Below are 20,873 nucleotides of genomic sequence, written 5' to 3' on the forward strand. Positions count from 1 at the left end.
CATATACATTACAAGCTCTTTGTGAACTGAATTTTGCATATGCAAATATCCCTTAAAATATTTTTTACAACCAGACGTGAACATGATTGCTGTGCTTTTTCTTTCAAAATCATCAAAATATATATTTGAGGTAGATACACATTATTACTATTACACACATTATTCATAAATTTTACTCACCCAGCCACAGTGAAGTTATGAGATTATGTATTCCTTTTATTCCTACACACCTGAAAAGTTTTATAGTAGGTATACTTAAAGGGGCTATATGCGTTTTTCTGAAATTTAAACTCGCGACTGACACCTGTGGCCAAAAAACAGAACTGCTCTTATTTTCTGCTCGCTCTCGCGGCGGTGGTGACGTCACATCCGCAGACAGCGCGGGAAAAAACGACCCGCCAGAAAATAGGAAAAATAGGATACAGGCTTATAGGTGCACCCACTGTGAGCGGACAAGGTGTCAGTATGCTCATCAGAAGATGTTTGAGTCATAAATGGTAAAATAAAAAGGCTATTGTTACGTTTATTTTGGGGAAAAAGTTGCATATAGCCCTTTTAACTTACAATAAAATTAAGATCGGCCAGAAGACACTCTGGGACAATAATAAACAAACCTTTCAGCTGTGCTGCCTTTCTGGATTGAAGGATATGATGCAGGAGAAGAAAATGCAACACTCTTACTTCAGCAAAACAAAAACTAAAGAAACACAAATGTGAAATTGTCATTTTTGCTTATTTGTATGGTTGAATTGGATCATCAAAGGTCATCAGCAAAGACATTGGTTAATAAAGTGGAAACATGTTGAATATTTGAAATTTGCATGTGATTATGTGGTAAAACTGTAATGTTGGATGAAAAGGTTGCATACAATCAAAGCAAGAAATAAATAGAATATTTCAGCAAAAACTATTTTGATGTCACAAGGAAACCAGAGATATACCATGCATTCTATATGATTATAAAAGGAATCTGTGTATGTAGCAGATGTATTTATCCAAACATGATGTTCATAAACAACATCACTCTCTTTTGGAACCTTTATTTTTAAGAGTGACAATTTTTTTCCACCAATGAGTTCAAATAGTTAAGGGAAAGAAACCACCAAGAACCCATTGATGGACACTCCTCCTGCTGAAAAGCCTATCACAGCATATCTATACATAGGGTCCATTCAGTATTATCAGCAGCTACCGCGTTGCTCAGGAGCTAATTACCCCCCTCCATCCCCAGCTCCTCCTGTTGTCCAGTCAGAATTTGGCCTTCTGATATTCCTCTTCAAATCAGATTAATTTCTCAAATTATGTTGTTACATTAAATTATTGTCATTAAGAACATTAATGATATCGCTATGCTACCTTATATTGGTTCTATTCTGCAGGGCCGGCGTTTGCTATAGGCGAGCTAGGCGGTTGCCTAGGGCGACAAATGTGTTGGGGGCGCAGCCAGGCACCCTCCAGTGGCGCCCTTATACTTACTTCCCATTAAGCATAGAATTAAAACAAGCGAAATAAAACATACTGTTTATTAAACATGATCATCCTTGGGCGCCCCCCCAGCCACACGTTTAATTACTTAACCTGATTATTAGATTGAATTGATGGTGAGTATTGTCGAGCACAGGCGTTCAGACGTTAGGTCAGGCAAGTGTTCATTACTGGCGCGTTCTTCAAAAATGTGGTCTAAACCCTCGAGTGCACAGGGACGGAAAAAGAGAAAGGCAGACGATCACAAGAAAGCCCAGTATAGAGGTAAGTCTTCTCATCTCAGCCATAAAGGTGTCAAACGAAATAAATTTACTTCGTATTATCGATATTATCAACTAATATTGGACGGCATTGGACGTTTTATTGCTGTCACTAAGCTATCACTAGCTAGCTAGTTATCTACATATTACTACGCATTTCACTGACAATAAGGAAATCCAGACGAGCCAAATTTTAATGCTGCGTCAATTTTGAAGGTGAATAGAAATGCCAGAAACAACTGTTCATCTTTTATTATAGGGATAGGGATAGAGCTACAAGAACTTATATATTTAAATTTTGTAGTGGTAAGTACAGTGTATCAATAATAGCACTTTTGTTTGTAGAGGGTATAGTTAATCCAGTTTATGGGTCATAATTTGCTTAAGTGTCTTTACAGGTGCTTAAGAGAGTTTTTGCACAGATTATGGAGTTAATATTTGGTAAATATCCTTGAACATTCTTTCTAGCATTTGTGTATGACCAATTTATTGCAGTTGATCCTTTAAGTCTTAATTTTCTTGATTAAGTGTTGGAGTGACTATAAAAGCATTTTTGTTTGTTCATCCATAGTTTGAGTCATAATTTGTTAAATATCCTCCAACGTTCTTTGTAGCATTTTTGTATGTGCAATTTATTAGAGTGTATCATTTAAGTCATAATTGGCTTTTTAAGTCTTGGAGTAACTATAGGAGCATTTTTGTTTGTATAGTTTTTATAAATACTTAACCCATTTGTGCCCAATATTTTCTGAAAAGCATGTTCTGCATTTATTTTCCCGAGGTTTTTGTATTTTTTCTTGAAAATCGTATTTGAATCTGTGGCAACTATAGTTGCCGGTGGGCAAATATGTTGTAGCCTATGCACCCCTTCAATGTCAAATATGTATAAGAGGAGAACATTTAGCATCTAACTCAAAATAACTGCTTTCAACAGATCAATCTTTATTCATAATCAAATGTATTATGTTTGACTAAGTATACTAAAAACTATAGATCTGTTGTAAGATTTGTTTTGTTTGGATGATTCTAGAGACCTTCATGATTATGTTGATATATACATGTCAACAAAAAATACTTATTAGTAACATGAAAATATCCTTTCTTTGGGAGGGTTTGCCTTCGTTGTGCTCCCTGGAAGTTAATACTTTTTTTCTTTTCTTGAAATCCTTTATTTGGTTGTCTGCTTGTGTGTCATTAAGATATAAAACATGGATAATGGGGGGGGGGGGGGGGGGGGGGGGGCAAAACTTAATCTCGCCTAGGGCAACCAAAGAGCTAGAGCCGGCCCTGTGTTTACCCTAAGGGGAGTTATCGCTGCACTCCCTGCTCTTATCCACGCTAGGCATGGCAGGGAGTTCTTGCCCAGAACAGAACTATACCGCCAATCCGAACTGTATGCTAATTGTCAATCATCTTTGACAACAGTGGTCCTGACAGAAATGTGGATATTAAATTAATTAACTTATCCTTTTCTAAATCAGGCATATCCTAACATATTTTGTGCAACAATTAAAAAGGGATGATGTTTAGCGACAAAAAGAATGGTCTGCTTGACTAAAATATCTGTTTTTAAGAGAATTTTATAATCTACATTTCAGTTTCAAGGAATCATGAGCAGAAAAGGCACAACCATATTCATGTTCACATGCACGTCGCAAACACGCCTGCGGTGATCAATACACACACACACACACACACACACACACACACACACACACACACACACAAACACACTCACACTCACATATAAGAGTACACTCATTATTGTACAAGAGCATACCAATATAACATATAAAAAATATTGCTAAGTAAATATATCTAAACATACCAGAAATTAAGTTCAATGCAAGAAATTAGCTGGTGATCATGTAATGCTGAAACTGAAGTCTAGCAAAAATGTCGGAAATGTTTCTTATGCTTTTTTTGCAGCAAATTTAACACTGGATGGATTACTATTATCATGAAAATGCAGAAATACCTGCACAACAGTGAAAACAAAAGAGTCCAGGCAAGATTTCAAAGCTACTACAATATGTTCAAATAAAAGTAATATTAAAAGGTGCAATGTATTTATTATCTTAATGATAATTCATGAATCCAACATTCCACTCCACAAGAGGGCACATAAATAGGTGGGAATTGAGTTCGTTTACTAATGCTTCTCCTATGTCCCATAAAGCAACAGTACATCAGGGATTGAGTATGCACTCTCGCACACTCAGTAGGGGTATTTAGATATGGAGATGTAGATAATAAAGATACTTTGGTAGGTTATGCGCCCCTGGTCTGACAGCGTAGTGGCTTGTACTCGAAGTCGCACCAGGCCGGACCAGTCTAAAGGCTTTACTGTGAAAATGATGCCTCTTCCTGCTTCGTCCTTGATGCCAAATGGCCTCTCTCCATTTTCTCCACCTTGCTCCAGGATGGTGAAGGATGTGTGGTCTTGGAGAACGCCTGATTCAGAGAAAGCTGATAGGCGGGCTACGTTGTGGAGAGCTGGTATGCCCAGAGGAAGAGTGAGGAGCTTGTACTGGAGTAGGGGAAAGGAGCCTGTGGAGCCACAGTCCAGTCTGGAAGTGCAGGGTCTGTAGCAGGTGCTGGGGTCAAAGCAAGACAGCAAAAGTATATGGGTCAATAAGAGTGTCCATGATAAAGAAAAGGAAAAATCTTGTGGAAAAAGCATGTGGCAAGTACTTAGAATTGATCTCTTTGTATTCATGGTTGGTTTTGAACCTCAATAAACCTTTACCATTTAAAAACTTTTTTTTTTAAACACCTTTACGATTTTCAAGAAAAATGTAATGACTAAATGACCAGTGTGTACACAACCATTACTTAAAGGGATAGTTCACCCAAAAATGAAAATTCTGTCATAAATTACTACCCTCATGTCTTTCAAACCTGTAGGACCTTCGTTCATCTTCAGAACACAAATGAAGATATTTTTAAAGAAATCCGAGAGCTCTCTGACCCCTCTATAGACAGCAATGTAATTAACACTTTCAATGTCCAGAAAGGTAGTAAAAACATTTGTTAAAATCATCCATGTGACTCCAGTGGTTCAACCTTAATGTTATGAAGCATCGAGAATACCTTTTGTGTGCCGAAAACTAAATAACGACTTTATTCAACAATTTCTTCAAGTCTGTGTCAGTCTCCTATGCAGTTTACGTTTGTCAGCTCCTGCGCCACACGCATGCATCGTGCTGCTTATGTGAACAGCTTCGGCCAATGGTAAGCCGGCGTGCTGGCATAGCTCTGACGTAACTTGGAAGTGCTGTACTGTATTTACCACGTCAACAGTATAGGAGACTGACACAGACGTAAAGAAATTGTTGAATAAAGTTATTTTTGATTGTTTTTACACAAAAAGTATTCTCGTCGATTCATAAAATTAAGTTTGAAAATTATTTAACATTAGTTAACTACATTAGTTAACATGAACTAATAATGAACTACACTAATAAAGCATTTATTTCTTATTTTATTATCTTTGTTAATGTTGATTTCGACATTTACTAATGCATTATTAAAATCTTGTTAACATTAGTTAATGCACTGTGAACTAACATGAACAAACCATTATGAACTAACGTTAACAAAGATTAACTAATGCTGAACAGAGGTGTTGTTCATGGTTAGTTCATGTTAACTAATGCATTAACTAATGTTAACTAATACAACCTTATTATAAAGTGTTACACTATTTTCAAGAAAAATGTAATGACTGGAAATGTAATGACTTAATGGACCAGATGGCATCTTTAATAGAACCCTTAATCTCTGTGCAGAGCAACTCGGTGTGGTTTCATTCATTGTTTCAAGCGTCATTGGATCAGGATCCTCAGCTTTGGAAAACCTCTGTTATAGTCCCCCATCTCCATCAAATGTGAGAAGTCTCACTATTTTAATGGTTACCGGCCAATTGCATTAACCTCATTAGTTATGAAAGCCTTGGAAAGGGAGTTTAAGTTACAGCTCGTGACAGTTCCGGTTGAGAAGTTAGACCCATAACAGTTTGTATATTGTGCTAAAAGAGGCACGGATGATGCAGATCTGATCTACATCAACATTAAAGAGTAGGGGGAACCTTTGCAAGACTGCTGTTTGTTGATTTGTTTGAGTTCAAACACATTGTATTCCATTATTTTAAAAAAAGGAAAGCTTATTAATGTTTTTAATTTTATTCATGGATGAATGATTATGGATTTGGGACTATTTGACAGGTAAGCAGCAAAGGGTCAGGATAAATGGAGACTTATCGAACACTTTATTCATCCTTTCAATAATTTAATTCCTTTACTGAGGCTTTGATTAATTGCATTACAAACAGTTCTCACCCTGGACTACGTCCTCTTTGGTAGCTGGTGGGGCAGGGTGTGTCAAGACACTGGTAACCCCCCCGTGTGTTAAAGCACATTTGGTTTGGTCCACACTGGACACCTTGCACCGTGCACTCATCAATATCTGCAAGAAAATTTGATTTTCAGACTGTTTCATCGCATGTAAAAAACGTTAAAAACAGGAATATGTCTGAGTTTATGAAAGCCATCATTCATCAGTATTATCAAGCATAAAAAGACTCACCTTTGCATGTTTGGCCGTTGGGTAATAGTTGGTATCCTGGCGGGCAGGTGCACTGGTAGCTTCCTATTGTGTTTCTGCACTCATGCTGGCAAGGCTTTCTAAATGCACATTCATCGATATCTTTGTAAAAGAACACATTTTTTTTAGTTAAATTACAGTCTGAAATATATTCATTAAAAATTAAACAAATATAAATAATATAATATAAAATAATTATGTTACACACCTATGCAAGTACCATCCTTGCTGGTATATCCAATTGGGCATTCATGCCTGGGACGACGTGAAGATCCGAGGTGCTCCGGTAGGACTGAGAGGCGAGTGAGGTAAGGTCTCTCTAAAGTGGATACCAGCTGGGGTCGCAGCCTGGCTTGTACCCGAGTACTGTTGGTAAAGATGTGCCCTCTCTCAAGCCCAGCACAAGAGCGACCATCACCCAGAAGAACCGTCCCTGGTGGGCACAGGCAGCGAAAGCTGCCTGGAACATTACGGCACTGAAAAGCACAAGGGCTGGGCACCTGCGCACATTCGTCAATATCTGCAAAGCCAAAAATAATTTGAATTAGTCATACTTAAACAAAGCTGGATATATTTTACATGTTAATTTGACATACAGGGCATCCGGAAAGTATTCACAGCGCTTCACTTTTTCCACTTTTTTATGTTACAGCCTTATACAAAAATTGATTAAATTCTTTATTTTTCCCCTAAATTCTACAAACAATAACCCATAAGGACAACGTGAAAGAAGTTTGTTTGAAATCTTTGCAAATTTATTAAAACTAAATATATATATATATATATATCTAAATCAAAATTGAGCTCAGGTGCTCCTGTTTCCACTGATCATCCTTGAGATGTTTCTACAACTTGACTGGAGTCCACCTGTGGTAAATTCAGTTGATTGGACATAATTTGGAAAGGCACATACCAGTCTATATAAGGTCCCACAGTTAACAGTGCAGTGGCCAGACGGAACATGACAGCCCGCCTGGAGTTTGCCAAAAGGCACCTGAAGGACTCTCAGACCATGATAAACAAAATTCTCAGGTCTGATGAAACAAAGATTGAGCTCTGATTGGACTGATTGGCAAGCGTCATGTCTGGAGGAAACCAGGCACCACTCATCGCCTGGCCAATACCATCCCTACAGTGAAGCATGGGGGTGGCAGCATCATGCTGTGGGGATGTTTTTCAGCGGAAGGAACTAGGACACTAGTCAGGATCAAGGGAAAGATTAATGCAGCAATGTACAGAGACATTCTTGATGAAAACCTGCTCCAGAGCACTCCGGACCTCAGACTGGCTTTACTTGAGGCTGTAATTGGTGCCAAAGGTGCTTCAACAACATATTTAGCAAAGACTGTGAATACTTATTTACATGTGATTTTTTCCCCCCAGTTTTTTTATTTTTAATAAATTTGCAAAGATTTCAAACAAACTTCTTTCACATTGTCATTATGGGGTATTGTTTGTAGAATTTAGGGAAAAAAATAATGAATTTAATACATTTTAGAATAAGGCTGTAACATAACAAAATGTGGAAAAAGTGAAGCGATGTGAATACTTTCCGGATGCACTGTACATTGTTACGTTTAACTGTGAGTGTCAGCCAATTCTCTGACTTCCACTAATTTGGTAATATGTGTAGCATTCCTTGATTATGTTTATGAACTTTACCTAAGCAAGGTCGACCCACGCCTTGAGAACGGTAGCCTCGAGGACAAACACATCCATACCCACCAACCGTGTTCTGGCAGATTTGACTATAGCGACACATGTGACTCCCGTCCTGGCATTCGTCTATGTCTGCAGGCGAAAGAAAGGCTCATTTCAATTGAACCGATTGGTTAAAGTAAGTGGGTTTTATTTGAGTGACTTACCCACACACACGCCATTTTCCGCTGTGGTCATACCAGCTGGGCAGCTGTCAAAACACTGATATCCTCCATCTGTGTTTCGGCACTGCTGGTGTGCTGGACACACATTCCTCAAACACTCATTTATATCTGATTATAAACAAATGTAAATGATGTTAAGAAAAAAACAGAAGAAAAAAAAACACATAGAAGCTTACTAAGCTACAGTATTGATTCTGTTGATTTCTACAGAGCTCAATATTGCCTGTATCATCCAGAAACTTCTATGTATCTGTATTCATTTGAATTTCTGGTCACACTTTATTTTGATGTTCCACTTTAGACATTCTACTAGCTATAAGTACCATTTTAACCATGTCATCTAACTCTCATTAGAGCATTAATAGTCTGTAGTAGACAGTTAGGTTAAGATTAGGTGTTGTGGGTAGTAGAATAAGATGACATAGTTGCAAAGTTACTTATAGCTGTATGTTTTTTTGTACATACAATGAAAGTCACTGTTCATCAAAACATTTTATGTTTCACAGAAAAAATAAAGTAATTCAGTATTGGAATGACATGAGGGTCAGTAAATGATAGAATTTTAATATTTCAAATGTAATTTAAATACTGTGGCAAGCAGCGAGGCCGAGGGACATGAGAACGGGCGATTAAACAGAAACAATGTCTCACGGAGGAGCTTGGACGCATAAAAGGAGGAGCAATGACAGTTAAGGATGAGAGAGGACCAGGCCTGGACTTTACATTGTGTTTTGTTTATGTTTTATTATGTGTGTGCACGGCAGTCGTCCGTGAGTGGCTGCCTGCGTGTTTAAATATAATGTACAATTTTAATAGTATAACTGAATACTGTTCAGCTACCAACAGAGTATAATACTACATATTTTATACATTTTGCCAAATGTAGAGACCTCCAGAACTCACAGCCAATTTATTTCAAAGAAAATGAAAGGTCCCATTTTATATTAGGTGTCTTTATCTACTATCTATTAGACAGTTATTTATTTTTTGATGTAGATGAAGTACAATGTTCTTATTGTGTCCATGTATTGCATGCATTGTATTTGACCACTATTGAGGTGGAATACAAGTAAGGTTAGGGAACTTATAGTTTATGAAAAATGTTAATTCCATGAGTTGTTTTTCAAAAACTAACACCAATGAACCTGTGAAATTCAAAATAGTTTTACAAAGTGTCACTGACCCAGGCAGCGATGTCCCACCAGCTGGTATCCTGGGTGGCAGGTGCAGCGGAAAGAGCCTAGAGTATTGAAACACTGCTGCTGGCATGGAGACAATGCTGATTCTTGACACTCATCCACATCTGAAGGAAAATATCTGTCAGTTAACCTTCATCTGTGGTCCCTTTATCCAGAACAATTACTTTTACATTCAGTCTAAATGTAATGAACATGATAATACAGAGTTTCATGGAGGAAATATCAATGAATTTTCAACATAGTGTTGACTTGAGCAGTAAATAAAGTTCCCATTCAGTCGGTCACTCTCGACGCCACGTCGGAGTACCGACGAATAGGAATCTCGCTCGCGAGAGCCAATCTACTTCGAGTGTAACTAAACGAGCCAATGCACATTGGCATGCAATGATTGCACCAGGTGCTCATGCCACGCCGTGCGGGTATAAATGAGACACAGGTGATTGCATCAAATCAACCTTTTGCTTCGGAGCCGGGTGGTAGATGGTAACGCCAGATATCACTCACTACTTCGCAGTCCTGACTGAAGACGGAAGCCGCCTTTCGGAAGCGATCTCTTCAGTCGGTGTTGGTGTGACGGCACAGCAGCGGTCGCGTGGTTTTCGGATCATCTCTCTGTGTTGTTTGTTAGAGCAATCACAAAGGCTGTTCTCACAGCTGGTTTGATGCGCTAGGTGGAGAGCGCTGAAAAGCCGTTCTTACGGCTGGTAAGAGAGCGCCTTCGTGTGAGAGAGCGCGCACATCAGGCTGCACACACCCCCTGACTGTGTCGCCGCGACCCCGCCCCCTGCGTGCTTCAGCACCAAGGAGAGCGTCCTTCTGAAAGAGCAAACACAGATAGAGCTTGCATCTTTTTCAAGATGACATTCTATCTGTGTGTTTCTGGATGCGGTGGTTACCTGTCACGAAGGGATGGTCACCAGCGCTGTATCTCGTGTTTGGGCGTTCAGCACGCTGAGGCAGCGCTGGTGGATGACTCATGTTCTCACTGCGGGAACATGACCATCTCGGAGTTGCGGTCTAGACTCCATCTCGCAAGGGGTGGAGTCCCCGTGCCTCTGCCTCGATCTAACCCTCCACAGAGGGTTACTTCAGGCAGTAGCGCGGGTGATTTGAGGGTTACGGTGAGCGCGCTTCCCCCAGGGAACCAACCCCCAGGAACCCTCATCCCTCTCGCACTCCGCAGCCAGTAGACCTGTCGTTGGAACGTGGTGGGCCGTCCTCGAGATGTGCACCATCCGTATCCTTCGGGGCTCCCCCTGATGATCAGATGTCCATCGCTGCATCGGAGGGAGGGTCAGACTTCTCTGGAGATGACGTGTCGGCGCAGGGGGCTCCTTCGGGAAGATCCGCTGTGCCCGACACAGATCCAGAGATGAAGGCCATGCTTTCCCGGGCCGCCGAGAAGATCTGGCTCATGTGGAACCCTCCACCGTGTCCCGAACCTTCAAGGTTGGATGATTGGTTTCTCGGGGTGGCCCGTGCTGGTTCTCAGCGCCCCACCCGGTTACTTTCTTCCCGGAGGTGCACGAGGAGCTCACTAGGTCATGGACGGCACCTTTTACTGCCCGAAACCGGCCCAGTGGATCCTCCTCCCTCACCACCCTCGATGGCGGACCTGCAAAGGGTTACACGCAGGTTCCTCCCGTGGAACGGGCCGTTGCTATGCAACTGTGCGTTTCTGCGCTTTGCGTTCGAGGGTCGAGCATATCAGTACAAAGTCCTGCCCTTCGGGCTGTCCCTGTCCCCCCGTGTCTTCACGAAAGTCACGGAGGGGGCCCTTGTGCCCATGAGAGAACAGGGCGTTCGCATCCTCAACTATCTCGACAACTGGCTCATTCTAGCACAATCCAAGGATCAGTTGTGCGAACACAGGGACCTGGTGCTCAGACACCTCAGCCAGTTGGGTCTTCGGGTCAACTGGGAAAAGAGCAAACTCGCCCCCATGCAGAGGATTTCTTTTCTCGGTATGGAGTTGGATTCGGTCGAACAGACAGCGCGCCTCACAGAGGAGCGTGTCCAGTCGATGCTGAGCTGCCTGAACACATTTCAAGGCAGGATGGCGGTTCCACTGAAACAGTTTCAGAGGCTCCTGGGGCATATGGCAGCCGCTGCGGCAGTAACACCGCTCGGCCTGCTTCATATGAGACCGCTTCAGCATTGGCTACATGGCCGAGTCCCGAGATGGGCGTGGCAACGCAGCACTCACCGGGTGAGCATCACACCGGCCTGCCGCCAGTCCTTCAGTCCATGGTCAGACCCCTCGTTCCTTCGGGCCGGAGTGCCCCTGGAACAGGGGCTGTGGTTTTCACGGATGCCTCTGCCATGGGCTGGGGAGCCACGTACAACGGGCATGCAGTGTCAGGGGTATGGACGGGCCCGCACCTGCATTGGCATATCAATTGCCTCGAGTTGCAAGCAGTGCATCTTGCTCTGAGCCGCCTCAAAGAGCGGTTACGGGGCAAAGATGTACAGGTCCGCACAGACAACACTGCGACCGTTGCGTATATCAACCGACAAGGTGGTCTGCGCTCCCGTCGCATGTCGCAACTCGCCCGCCATCTCCTCCTCTGGAGTCAGAAGTGTCTGAGGTCGCTTCGGGCCATTCATGTCCCTGGTGTGCACAACCGTGTGGCCGACGAGCTTTCACGAGCTGCACTCCCAGGCGAGTGGCGACTCCACCCCCAGGTGGTTCAGCTGATTTGGAGATAGTTCGGGGTGGCACAGGTCGACCTGTTTGCCTCCCCAGAAACGTCCCACTGCCAGTGGTTCTATTCACTGACCGAGGGTACACTCGGTACGGATGCCCTGGCGCACAGCTGGCCCCAGGGGCTGCGCGAATATGCGTTTCCCCCAGTGAGCCTACTTGCACAGACTCTGTGCAAGGTCAGGGAGGACGAGGAGCAGGTCCTGCTGGTGGCGCCATACTGGCCCAACCGGACCTGGTTTCCAGAACTTATGCTCCTTGCGACAGCCCCTCCTTGGCCGATTCCTCTGAGGAAGGACCTTCTGACTCAGAGACGGGGCACCCTTTGGCACCCGCGTCCAGACCTGTGGAAGCTTCATGTCTGGCCCCTGGACGGGACGCGGAGGTTCTAGGTGACTTACCCCAAGAGGTAGTTAACACCATCACTTCGGCACGAGCGCCGTCTACAAGACAGGCTTACGCCTTGAAGTGGAACCTGTTCGTCGAGTGGTGTTCTTCTCGCCGAGAAGACCCCCGAAGATGTTCGATCGCGTCTGTGCTTTCCTTCCTGCAACAGGGGTTGGAGCGTAGGCTGTCGCCCTCCACCCTCAAGGTTTATGTTGCTGCAATATCCGCCTATCCCGACCATGTAGAAGGTAAGACGGTTGGGAAGCATGACCTGGTCGTCAGGTTCCTTAGGGGGGCGAGACGGTTAAATCCTCCTCGCCCTCCCTCCATACCCTCTTGGGATCTTGCTCTGGTGCTCCGAGCACTTCAGAATGCCCCATTTGAGCCTTTGCATTCAGCAGAGCTAAAGATTCTGTCTATGAAGACTTTGCTGTTGGCTGCATTGGCCTCCATCAAGAGGGTAGGGGACCTGCAGGCATTTTCGGTCGACGAATCGTGCCTAGAGTTCGGGCCGGGTGATACCCACGTGGTGGTGAGACCCCGGCCTGGCTATGTGCCCAAGGTTCCTACCACTCCCTTCAGGGACCTGCAAGCGCTGCCCCCGGAGGACGCAGACCCAGCCGTAGCTTTGCTCTGTCCAGTCCGCGCTCTGCGGGTTTACGTGGATAGAACTCAAAGCTTCAGAACCTCAGATCAGCTCTTTGTCTGTCACGGAGGCCAGCAGAAGGGAAAGGCTGTCTCCAAGCAGAGGATGGCCCACTGGATAGTGGATGCCATCACCTTGGCTTACCAAGCACAAGGTGTGCCCTGTCCACTCAGGGTGCGAGCACACTCTACTAGAAGTGTTGCATCCTCCTGGGCGCTAGCACGTGGCGCCTCGCTGTCAGACATCTGTAGAGCTGCGGGCTGGGCGACACCCAACACGTTCGCTAGATTCTATAGCTTACGTGTAGAGCCGGTCTCCTCCTGTGTTCTCACCTCAAACGGGTAGAAGCACTGAGAGGCCCCGGCTCTTGTCGGCTTGCTGCGCTACGACGCTTATATTCTCCAGAAGCAAACTCTGTGAGTCCTCCACCGCCCTCGGTGCCGGACGTGGCGGAACGTCTGGCATCAGGCCCCTTGCCGCTGAATCCTTGAGAACCGGTATTGGGCTTGGGCCATATGAGTGACCCTGCGGGGATCCCATATTTTCTTCCACGGTCGCTCCTACGGGAAGCCCGTTTCTTTCCCTTGGGAGAGCCTTCCCTGCAGTGGGACTGAGCCCCCTTCTCCTTGCGGGCTACGGCTCAGCATTGTACTCCACATAACTCCTTCGGGGTACGATGTGGGCTCCGCAGCGTTCCCTTCTCTAGGGCACGCTTTCCCAGTGTTATCCAATAATCACTGAGCGGGTCATGCGGAACAGCAGTGATGGACTTCCCGGTGTGAGCCCAGTCTCATCAGGTAAGAGAGCTCAGGCGGCTCACACAGGGCACTGGATGGGGGCAGAAGCCATGGCGCTTTGGTAGGGATTCCTATTCGTCGGTACTCCGACGTGGCGTCGAGAGTGACCGACTGAATGGGAACGTCTCGGTTATGTATGTAACCCTCGTTCCCTGAAGGAGGGAACAGAGACGTCACGTCCCGTCGCCATGTCCTCTGTACCCTGCTGGGGTGCCTGTCTACCTACCCGGCTCCTCAGCAAAAGGCTGATTTGATGCAATCACCTGTGTCTCCTTTATACCTGCACGGCGTGGCATGAGCACCTGGTGCAATTATTGCATGCCAATGTGCATTGGCTCGTTTAGTTACACTCGAAGTAGATTGGCTCTCGTGAGCAAGATTCCTATTCGTCGGTACTCCGACGTGGCGTCTCCGTTCCCTCCTTCAGGGAACAAGGGTTACATACGTAACCGAGACGATCATAAATTCTCAATCCATTAAACACGCTCGGAACCAAATGCTGATACATATAAAAAAACTTTATTTTTATGTTTTTATAGTAGTCAAGCTAACCTTCACAGATGGTGCCAACTAAACTGGGTTTGAAGCCCAGGCCACACTTGGCTTGACAGCGATACGTCCCAACGGTGTTCACACATTGCTGGTTGGGGTGACACAAGTGGGAACCTTGGCTACATTCGTCAATATCTGAATCACAACAAAATCACAGTACATAACTGTTCTATTTGTTTTAAGAAAAAGAAAAGAAGTCTTTCATTACATTGCAGTTTATTCTGCTGATATCATCTAGGAACCTTTTACCATTACCATGGATAGTGCCATCAAAATACTGTATCTTGAATATTTTGAGTTTAAAAAAAGCTCTATTGAACCGGAACATCTTTTAAAACAGATCATTTACAAGTGAATTTGACTAAAGGTCTGATATAAATTGGAGAATTTACGATTAATGTAGATCTGACCTTGGCAGGTGTTTGACTCGGTAGAGATGGTGAATCCAGACGGACACGCGCAGGAGAAACCACCCATGATATTATTACATGAGTGTGAGCAAGGAGAGTCAACAGCACATTCATCCTCATCTAAGAAAACAAACAATAAATCATTCTGATCACATTCTGTAACATGAATGTGGGTTTTTCTAGCTAGTATGCAGCAGTATATGATTTTGGAGAACATACCTGCACAGTAAGATGCCGTGTCCAAGACAAAACCTTTTGGACATGTCTCTCCATCGCCCTCTACACAGAAATGAAACACTGATCATATAATTTTGAATTGAGCTATGATTTATAAAAAGAGTATCTGTGTATATTATGAAAACACACAATTTTACACAATGAAATGAAAAACTGCTCCATGGACTGACCTGGTATGACTAAGGTGGCAGTCATCTTGAAATCCAGGCTGAGAGTGAAAAGACTGTAGGTGCTACTAATTCCTGTCAGTCTTAGGAGCTGCAGCAGGGGCCCCTGACGATTCTCTGGCCCCTCAAAAACCATAGAATGATTGCAGCGCAGGGTCATGGGAGCCCCGTCCCATATGTGATTCTGTGAAGACCAGGAGTAAAGCTGCCCTGGGCCTGTCTGCACATACGACTCATCAAACTCCTAATGAAAAGAAGATCATAAATCAAATACATTTCAAGTGTTCATTTTTTGGTGAACTATCCCTTTAAAGGAACTTTTTTTTGAAAATAGGCTTATTTTCCAACTTCCCTAGAGTTAAACAGTTGAGTTTTACCGTTTTCTAATCCATTCAGCCGATCTCCGGGTCTGGCGTTAGCACTTTTAGCATAGCTTAGCATAGATCATTGAATCTGATTAGACCGTTAGCATCTCGCTAAAAAATGACCAAAGACTTTCGTTATTTTTCCTATTTAAAACTTGACTCTTCTGTAGTTATATCGTGTACTAAGACCGACAGAAAATGAAAAGTTGCGATTTTCTAGACCGATATGGCTAGCAACTATACTCTCATTCCTGCGTAATAATCAAGGAACTTTGAGCCGTACCATGAGTGCAGCGGGAGAAATTATATTACACAGCGCCTGAAAATAGGCTAACTTCCGTCAACATAACCAACGTGACAACCTGCTTGCACAGAGAGCATGCTGGGGACTATTTTCTAGAGCCCGACCGATATATCGGCGGGCCGATATTATCGGCCGATATTAGGCTTTTTCCAAACTATCGGTATCGGCATTTATGATGGCCGATAAATGAAGACGTATCATCAACAGCATGAGACGTATCATCTCTCCCCTGCCCGTTATTTTGAAAAAGTATACATATTTCTAAATTATGACTTATCATAGACGCTAACCACAATGCTAGCTAATGCCATGGCTATCAGTGGGAGACCGCTAATATTAATGCGCCTTGGAAATCACAACAAACTTATTCTGCCTAAATAAAGTAATGATTACTGTATTTATAACTAGTATATTTGTAGTTCCAGTCCCTGCATTGTAAATCGTAAGTTATGCACGTGAGGAGTGAACGAAAGTGTGTGACTTCGTTCAGACGCCGCATTAACAAATAATGGATTTAGTGCATCATCAGTATAGGTTTTAGAAGGCAGGCAGCAAATGATGATTGAAAATGGTTTGTTGTAGCTTGATGGATAGAATTAAAAGAGTGCATGTAAAGGGATAAGCAAGTTGACATTGTAATTATAAGGTAGCTCATATTTATACTGTATATAGCTTATATTTTGCTGTTGTTGTTATTTATCAGAACTTCTAGAACTTAACTGAATAATTTTTTTTCCCAGTCTTGCTCAAATGTATATTTATAAAGCTTACCACATCTATTAATACTGGTAACTTTGATTTTTTGTTTTGTTTTTGTTATTGTGTTTTCGTCCAAACGACTTTAAGTTTCATATCTTAAGTTTGTATTTTTATACATTTTATTTATCAGAACTTTTATATATTTTTATGTTCCTCTGTTCTGTTGTGACAATAAAACAAACAAGTTTATTTTTAAACTGCATTTTCATATTATTTTAGAGAGGCTGAGTTATCATGAATAACTACAAATAACTAATGGAAGGGAAATCTGTTTAAGTGTTTTTTACACGTTTCTGTTATTTTATTTATTTATTTACTTTTTAATATATATCGGAATATCGGATTTTTAAATGACCAAATATTTGTATCGGCCTTAAAAATCCTTTATCGGTCGGGCTCTACTATTTTCAGGCGCCGTGTAATGTCATTTTTTTCGCAACTTTTCATTTTCCGTCAGTCTTAGTACACGATGTAAATACAGAAGAGTCAAGTTTTAAATAGGAAAAATATAAAAAGTCTTTGGTCATTTTTTGAGCGAGATGCTAACGGTCTCATCAGATTTAATGATCTATGCTAAACTATGCTAAAAGTGCTACCGCCAGACCCGGAGAATGGCTGAATGGATTCGAAAGCGGTAAAACTCTGTTTAACTGTTTAACTCCAGGGGAGTTGGAAAATGAGCCTATTTTCAAAAAAAGTGGAGTGTTCCTTTAAGAGAGTTTCTAACTGCACTTATGTATTTAGTTCATTATTATGAACTACTTTTCTAACTATATACCGTACATATACTAGCACTCAATAGTTTAGTTTTTTTTGTCTTTTTGGAAGAATAAAATTGATGCTTCAATTCAGCAAGAATGCATTAAATGTATCAGTGACAGTAAAATACAATGTTACAAAAGAATTCTATATAAAATAAATGCTGTTTCTTTTAAACTTTTCTATTCATTAAAAACATTTATCATGGTTTCCATAAAAGCATTAAGCAGCACAACATTCATTGATAATAATAATAAATGTTTCTTGAGCAGCAAATCAGCATATTAGAATGATTTCTGAAGGATCATGTGACACTGAAGACTGGAGTAATGATGCTGAAAATTCAGTTTTGCCATCACAGGAATAAATTACATTTTAAAAACATTAAAATAGAAAACATAATTTTTTTTAATTATAATATTGTGACATTTTTACAAATTACGTTTACAGTTTAAAATAATTAAATAAGTCAAATTAATGCACAAGTAAAACTATTACCAACCCCAAACTTTTGAAAAGTATTGTACCTAAATAATGCCAGAAAATCTTACACCCATGAGTTTGAAAGACTAACCTGTAGATTGAGATTAGAAGTCAAAAGCATTGGAGGAACAAAGCCGTTGATAACAATGTCCACTAACAAAGTCCCCTCTGCATCCAGACCTCTGGCCACATGAGTCAGCTTTAAGACCTCTCCTGTCATTCCAAGGGAGAAGACACATTCAGTGGGTAGAACCCGAAATGCAGTCCCCTCAGCAGTATTTCTGTCCCACTGTTTACAATTATAGATATGTTAATTAGGCTCTTCAAAGTTGCATGCATAGAAAGCTGTAACCTGTGTCAAACTCCAGTTGAGATTCCTGTCTGAACTGCCCTTCAGTGAGGGAGAAGCCGTTCTGGGTCTCCGGTGACTGATACACAGTCGTCCAGTAAATCGGGGCACATACAGACACCAGTACTCGCAACAAAGGACCTGTAATGCAGGAGGGTTTCAAATTAAAGTGTTTTATTGCATTAATGTAACATGTTTATGGCAATTCAAAGGTGTTGAAAACTGAAAAGCTGGTACTTCTTAAAGGTGCAGTGTGTAGTATGTATGAGGATCTATTGACAGAAATGCAACATGTTGTTAATTAATATTACTCAGTACTTAAATGTATAATTTCACCGTAACAAGGACGCCTTAAATGATTAGTTCTCTTTAAAATGAAAATTACCACATGATTTACTTACCCTCAAGCCATCCTAGGTGTATATGACTTTCCCTTTCAGTCAGTCACATTCATTGCTGATGCAGTAATCATTAATAAATGGTTTAGTTCTTCATGAGTCATACATTAACTCATGATTATATGTGCATTAATTAAGGATGAATTACTGCATATTAGTGCACCCGTATTGTAGTGTTTTACCATAAATTTTTGTACGATCTTGCTTATCACGCTGATGGTTAAATTTAGGGATGGACTTTCATGCTTACTTTTCCTTCAAATCAAATAGGACGATTTTATACAAAAACATAAAATGTTCATGTTTTCTTCATCAGGTTGCTGATGTTCACTCACCAACACTTGGAGGAATGTTCTCCACGTGGGCCTCCAGGGTGCTGGTGCCCTCCACAGCATTCTCTGTGATATTGGCCTCTAGAAATGCCACTCCAAATTCCTTCTCATTAACCATGCCTATCAAACTGCCCCGTGCACGCCGCGGAGAATCCCCTACCCGATAGAGAAGAAAGACAGTGAGTCAGGGTTCTTGTAGTCTGTACCATCACAGTGGGTCTAGGGCAAGTTTTACAGTAAAATGGCGAGTTTTTCAATTTGCTAAAGTTACAATGAGTAGTGACATATGCTACAGTGAGTGCTAATCTGATATCAACGGTATTATAAACTACGCTTTGGTTGTTTTTGTGATTGGATCACTAAAAAAAAACCCTACTCGCCACACACTATCCTAACTCATGAACATTCTGGGACACGTTATGATGAAAGTGCACCAATACAAATGATTCAAAATGTGCTGCATTATACCAAAACACATGGATTCATTGCTGTCCTCTTTATTCTTTCAATCTGCTGTAAGAAATCTGAACAAATTTGAACAAAGTGTCACGGCTGACTACTTGTTATCTGATGACAAAAAGGCATCTTAATACCAGGTGTAAACTGGATCAGGTTCTCTCAACAAAAACCCAATAGGATTGTCCCACTGGCTTTTTTTCGATTTTTGCAGAGAATAAGCTCTTTTTTGTTCATTAGGAATTTTGAAGCATAAAAACAATCCCCACAAGCAGCAAGATTGATAAACAAACTACACCACGGTCGCATGACTTCAATGTCACCATCACTGAGCTTCAACTCTTTCAGCCTTTATTTACAGAACATTTTCCCTGAAAATTTGAGTTTGAATAGTTTGCTAGAGCGTGATTATAAACAACAAGGCTGTGAAAAGTACTGATAACATTCTTAAATGACAACCACTATCCAATTTCGCCACTTAACCGCCTTTGAAATCACAAGTGGGGTATTACCGATGTATAAATATCTTTAGCTTGTGTTAACAGAGACCTTATTTTAGGCATTTAACCAAAAACCCACAGACTTCAGGACAATGAAACCCGAAGTGCTAAAATGCTAAATCGTTTCTGGGTTTTGGCCTACAAAAATACATCGTCCCTGCAGCACTCTATGAGGATTTGAAAGTAATGGTTTATTATTATTTTATAAACAGAGATGCACCTGGACACAGTGAGGCCTGACATTTCCTGGAATCCACGTTTGGACCCTCACATAATAGGCCGCCATTGGCTGGTGGTGGGTTGTTACAGAATCTGATTCGTTCCTGGATGCCTTGCCCACAGGTAACACTGCACGGGCCCCACTCCTCCCAGTTTGAATAGCCTCCTGGGACTGCAAAAATAGCACAGAATAGGAATTACTTGAAAAATATATATCTAAAATAATGGATATACATGATATAGGCTTCATTTACCTTGTACTTTCAGAGATATTGTTCTTTCTGCAGTCCCTGCCTCACTTTCAGCAACACATCTGTACTCTCCTGAATCTCCAATCTGGAATACACACACATTTCTCTCACACATATTTCTATTATCAGAATTTGCAGTGGTGAGCTGATCAAGAAGCATTTGAAACCTTGAAAAGCCATTCAAATATTATTCAAACATTTTAACATTGTACCAACATGGTTGACAGAATTGCTTTTGCTCCTCTTGTTGCTTTGGATGAATGCAATAGGCTATGTGTCCAACAAAGCATTTTTTTCCTAAAAGTAGCATATTATTATGTCAATTGTTTTCAATGCGTCTCAACTGAAAAAATGCTGCAGTGCAGA

General features: G+C 41.9%; 1 protein-coding gene across 1 annotated transcript in view; it reads right to left on the reverse strand.

Moving 5' to 3' along the window:
• Positions 1-3,297: 3,297 nt before the first annotated feature.
• Positions 3,298-20,873, reverse strand: part of hmcn2 (hemicentin 2) — a gene marked incomplete at its 5' end in the record, with an annotated part of 108,223 nt that continues 90,647 nt past the window's right edge. The window contains 16 exons of the mRNA XM_079826325.1: positions 3,298-4,342; positions 6,086-6,212; positions 6,333-6,452; positions 6,559-6,870; positions 8,013-8,141; positions 8,216-8,341; positions 9,417-9,536; positions 14,519-14,653; positions 14,929-15,048; positions 15,148-15,207; positions 15,336-15,576; positions 18,094-18,215; positions 18,355-18,492; positions 19,085-19,237; positions 20,258-20,428; positions 20,511-20,592. Coding sequence (XP_079682451.1) covers positions 3,964-4,342; positions 6,086-6,212; positions 6,333-6,452; positions 6,559-6,870; positions 8,013-8,141; positions 8,216-8,341; positions 9,417-9,536; positions 14,519-14,653; positions 14,929-15,048; positions 15,148-15,207; positions 15,336-15,576; positions 18,094-18,215; positions 18,355-18,492; positions 19,085-19,237; positions 20,258-20,428; positions 20,511-20,592 — 2,535 coding nt within the window. The 3' untranslated portion in view covers positions 3,298-3,963. The remainder of the gene's footprint in view (positions 4,343-6,085; positions 6,213-6,332; positions 6,453-6,558; positions 6,871-8,012; positions 8,142-8,215; positions 8,342-9,416; positions 9,537-14,518; positions 14,654-14,928; positions 15,049-15,147; positions 15,208-15,335; positions 15,577-18,093; positions 18,216-18,354; positions 18,493-19,084; positions 19,238-20,257; positions 20,429-20,510; positions 20,593-20,873) is intronic.

This window comes from Gobio gobio (genome assembly GCF_949357685.1).
Source record: "Gobio gobio genome assembly, chromosome: 10".
NCBI classification, from domain to species: Eukaryota; Metazoa; Chordata; class Actinopteri; order Cypriniformes; family Gobionidae; genus Gobio; species Gobio gobio.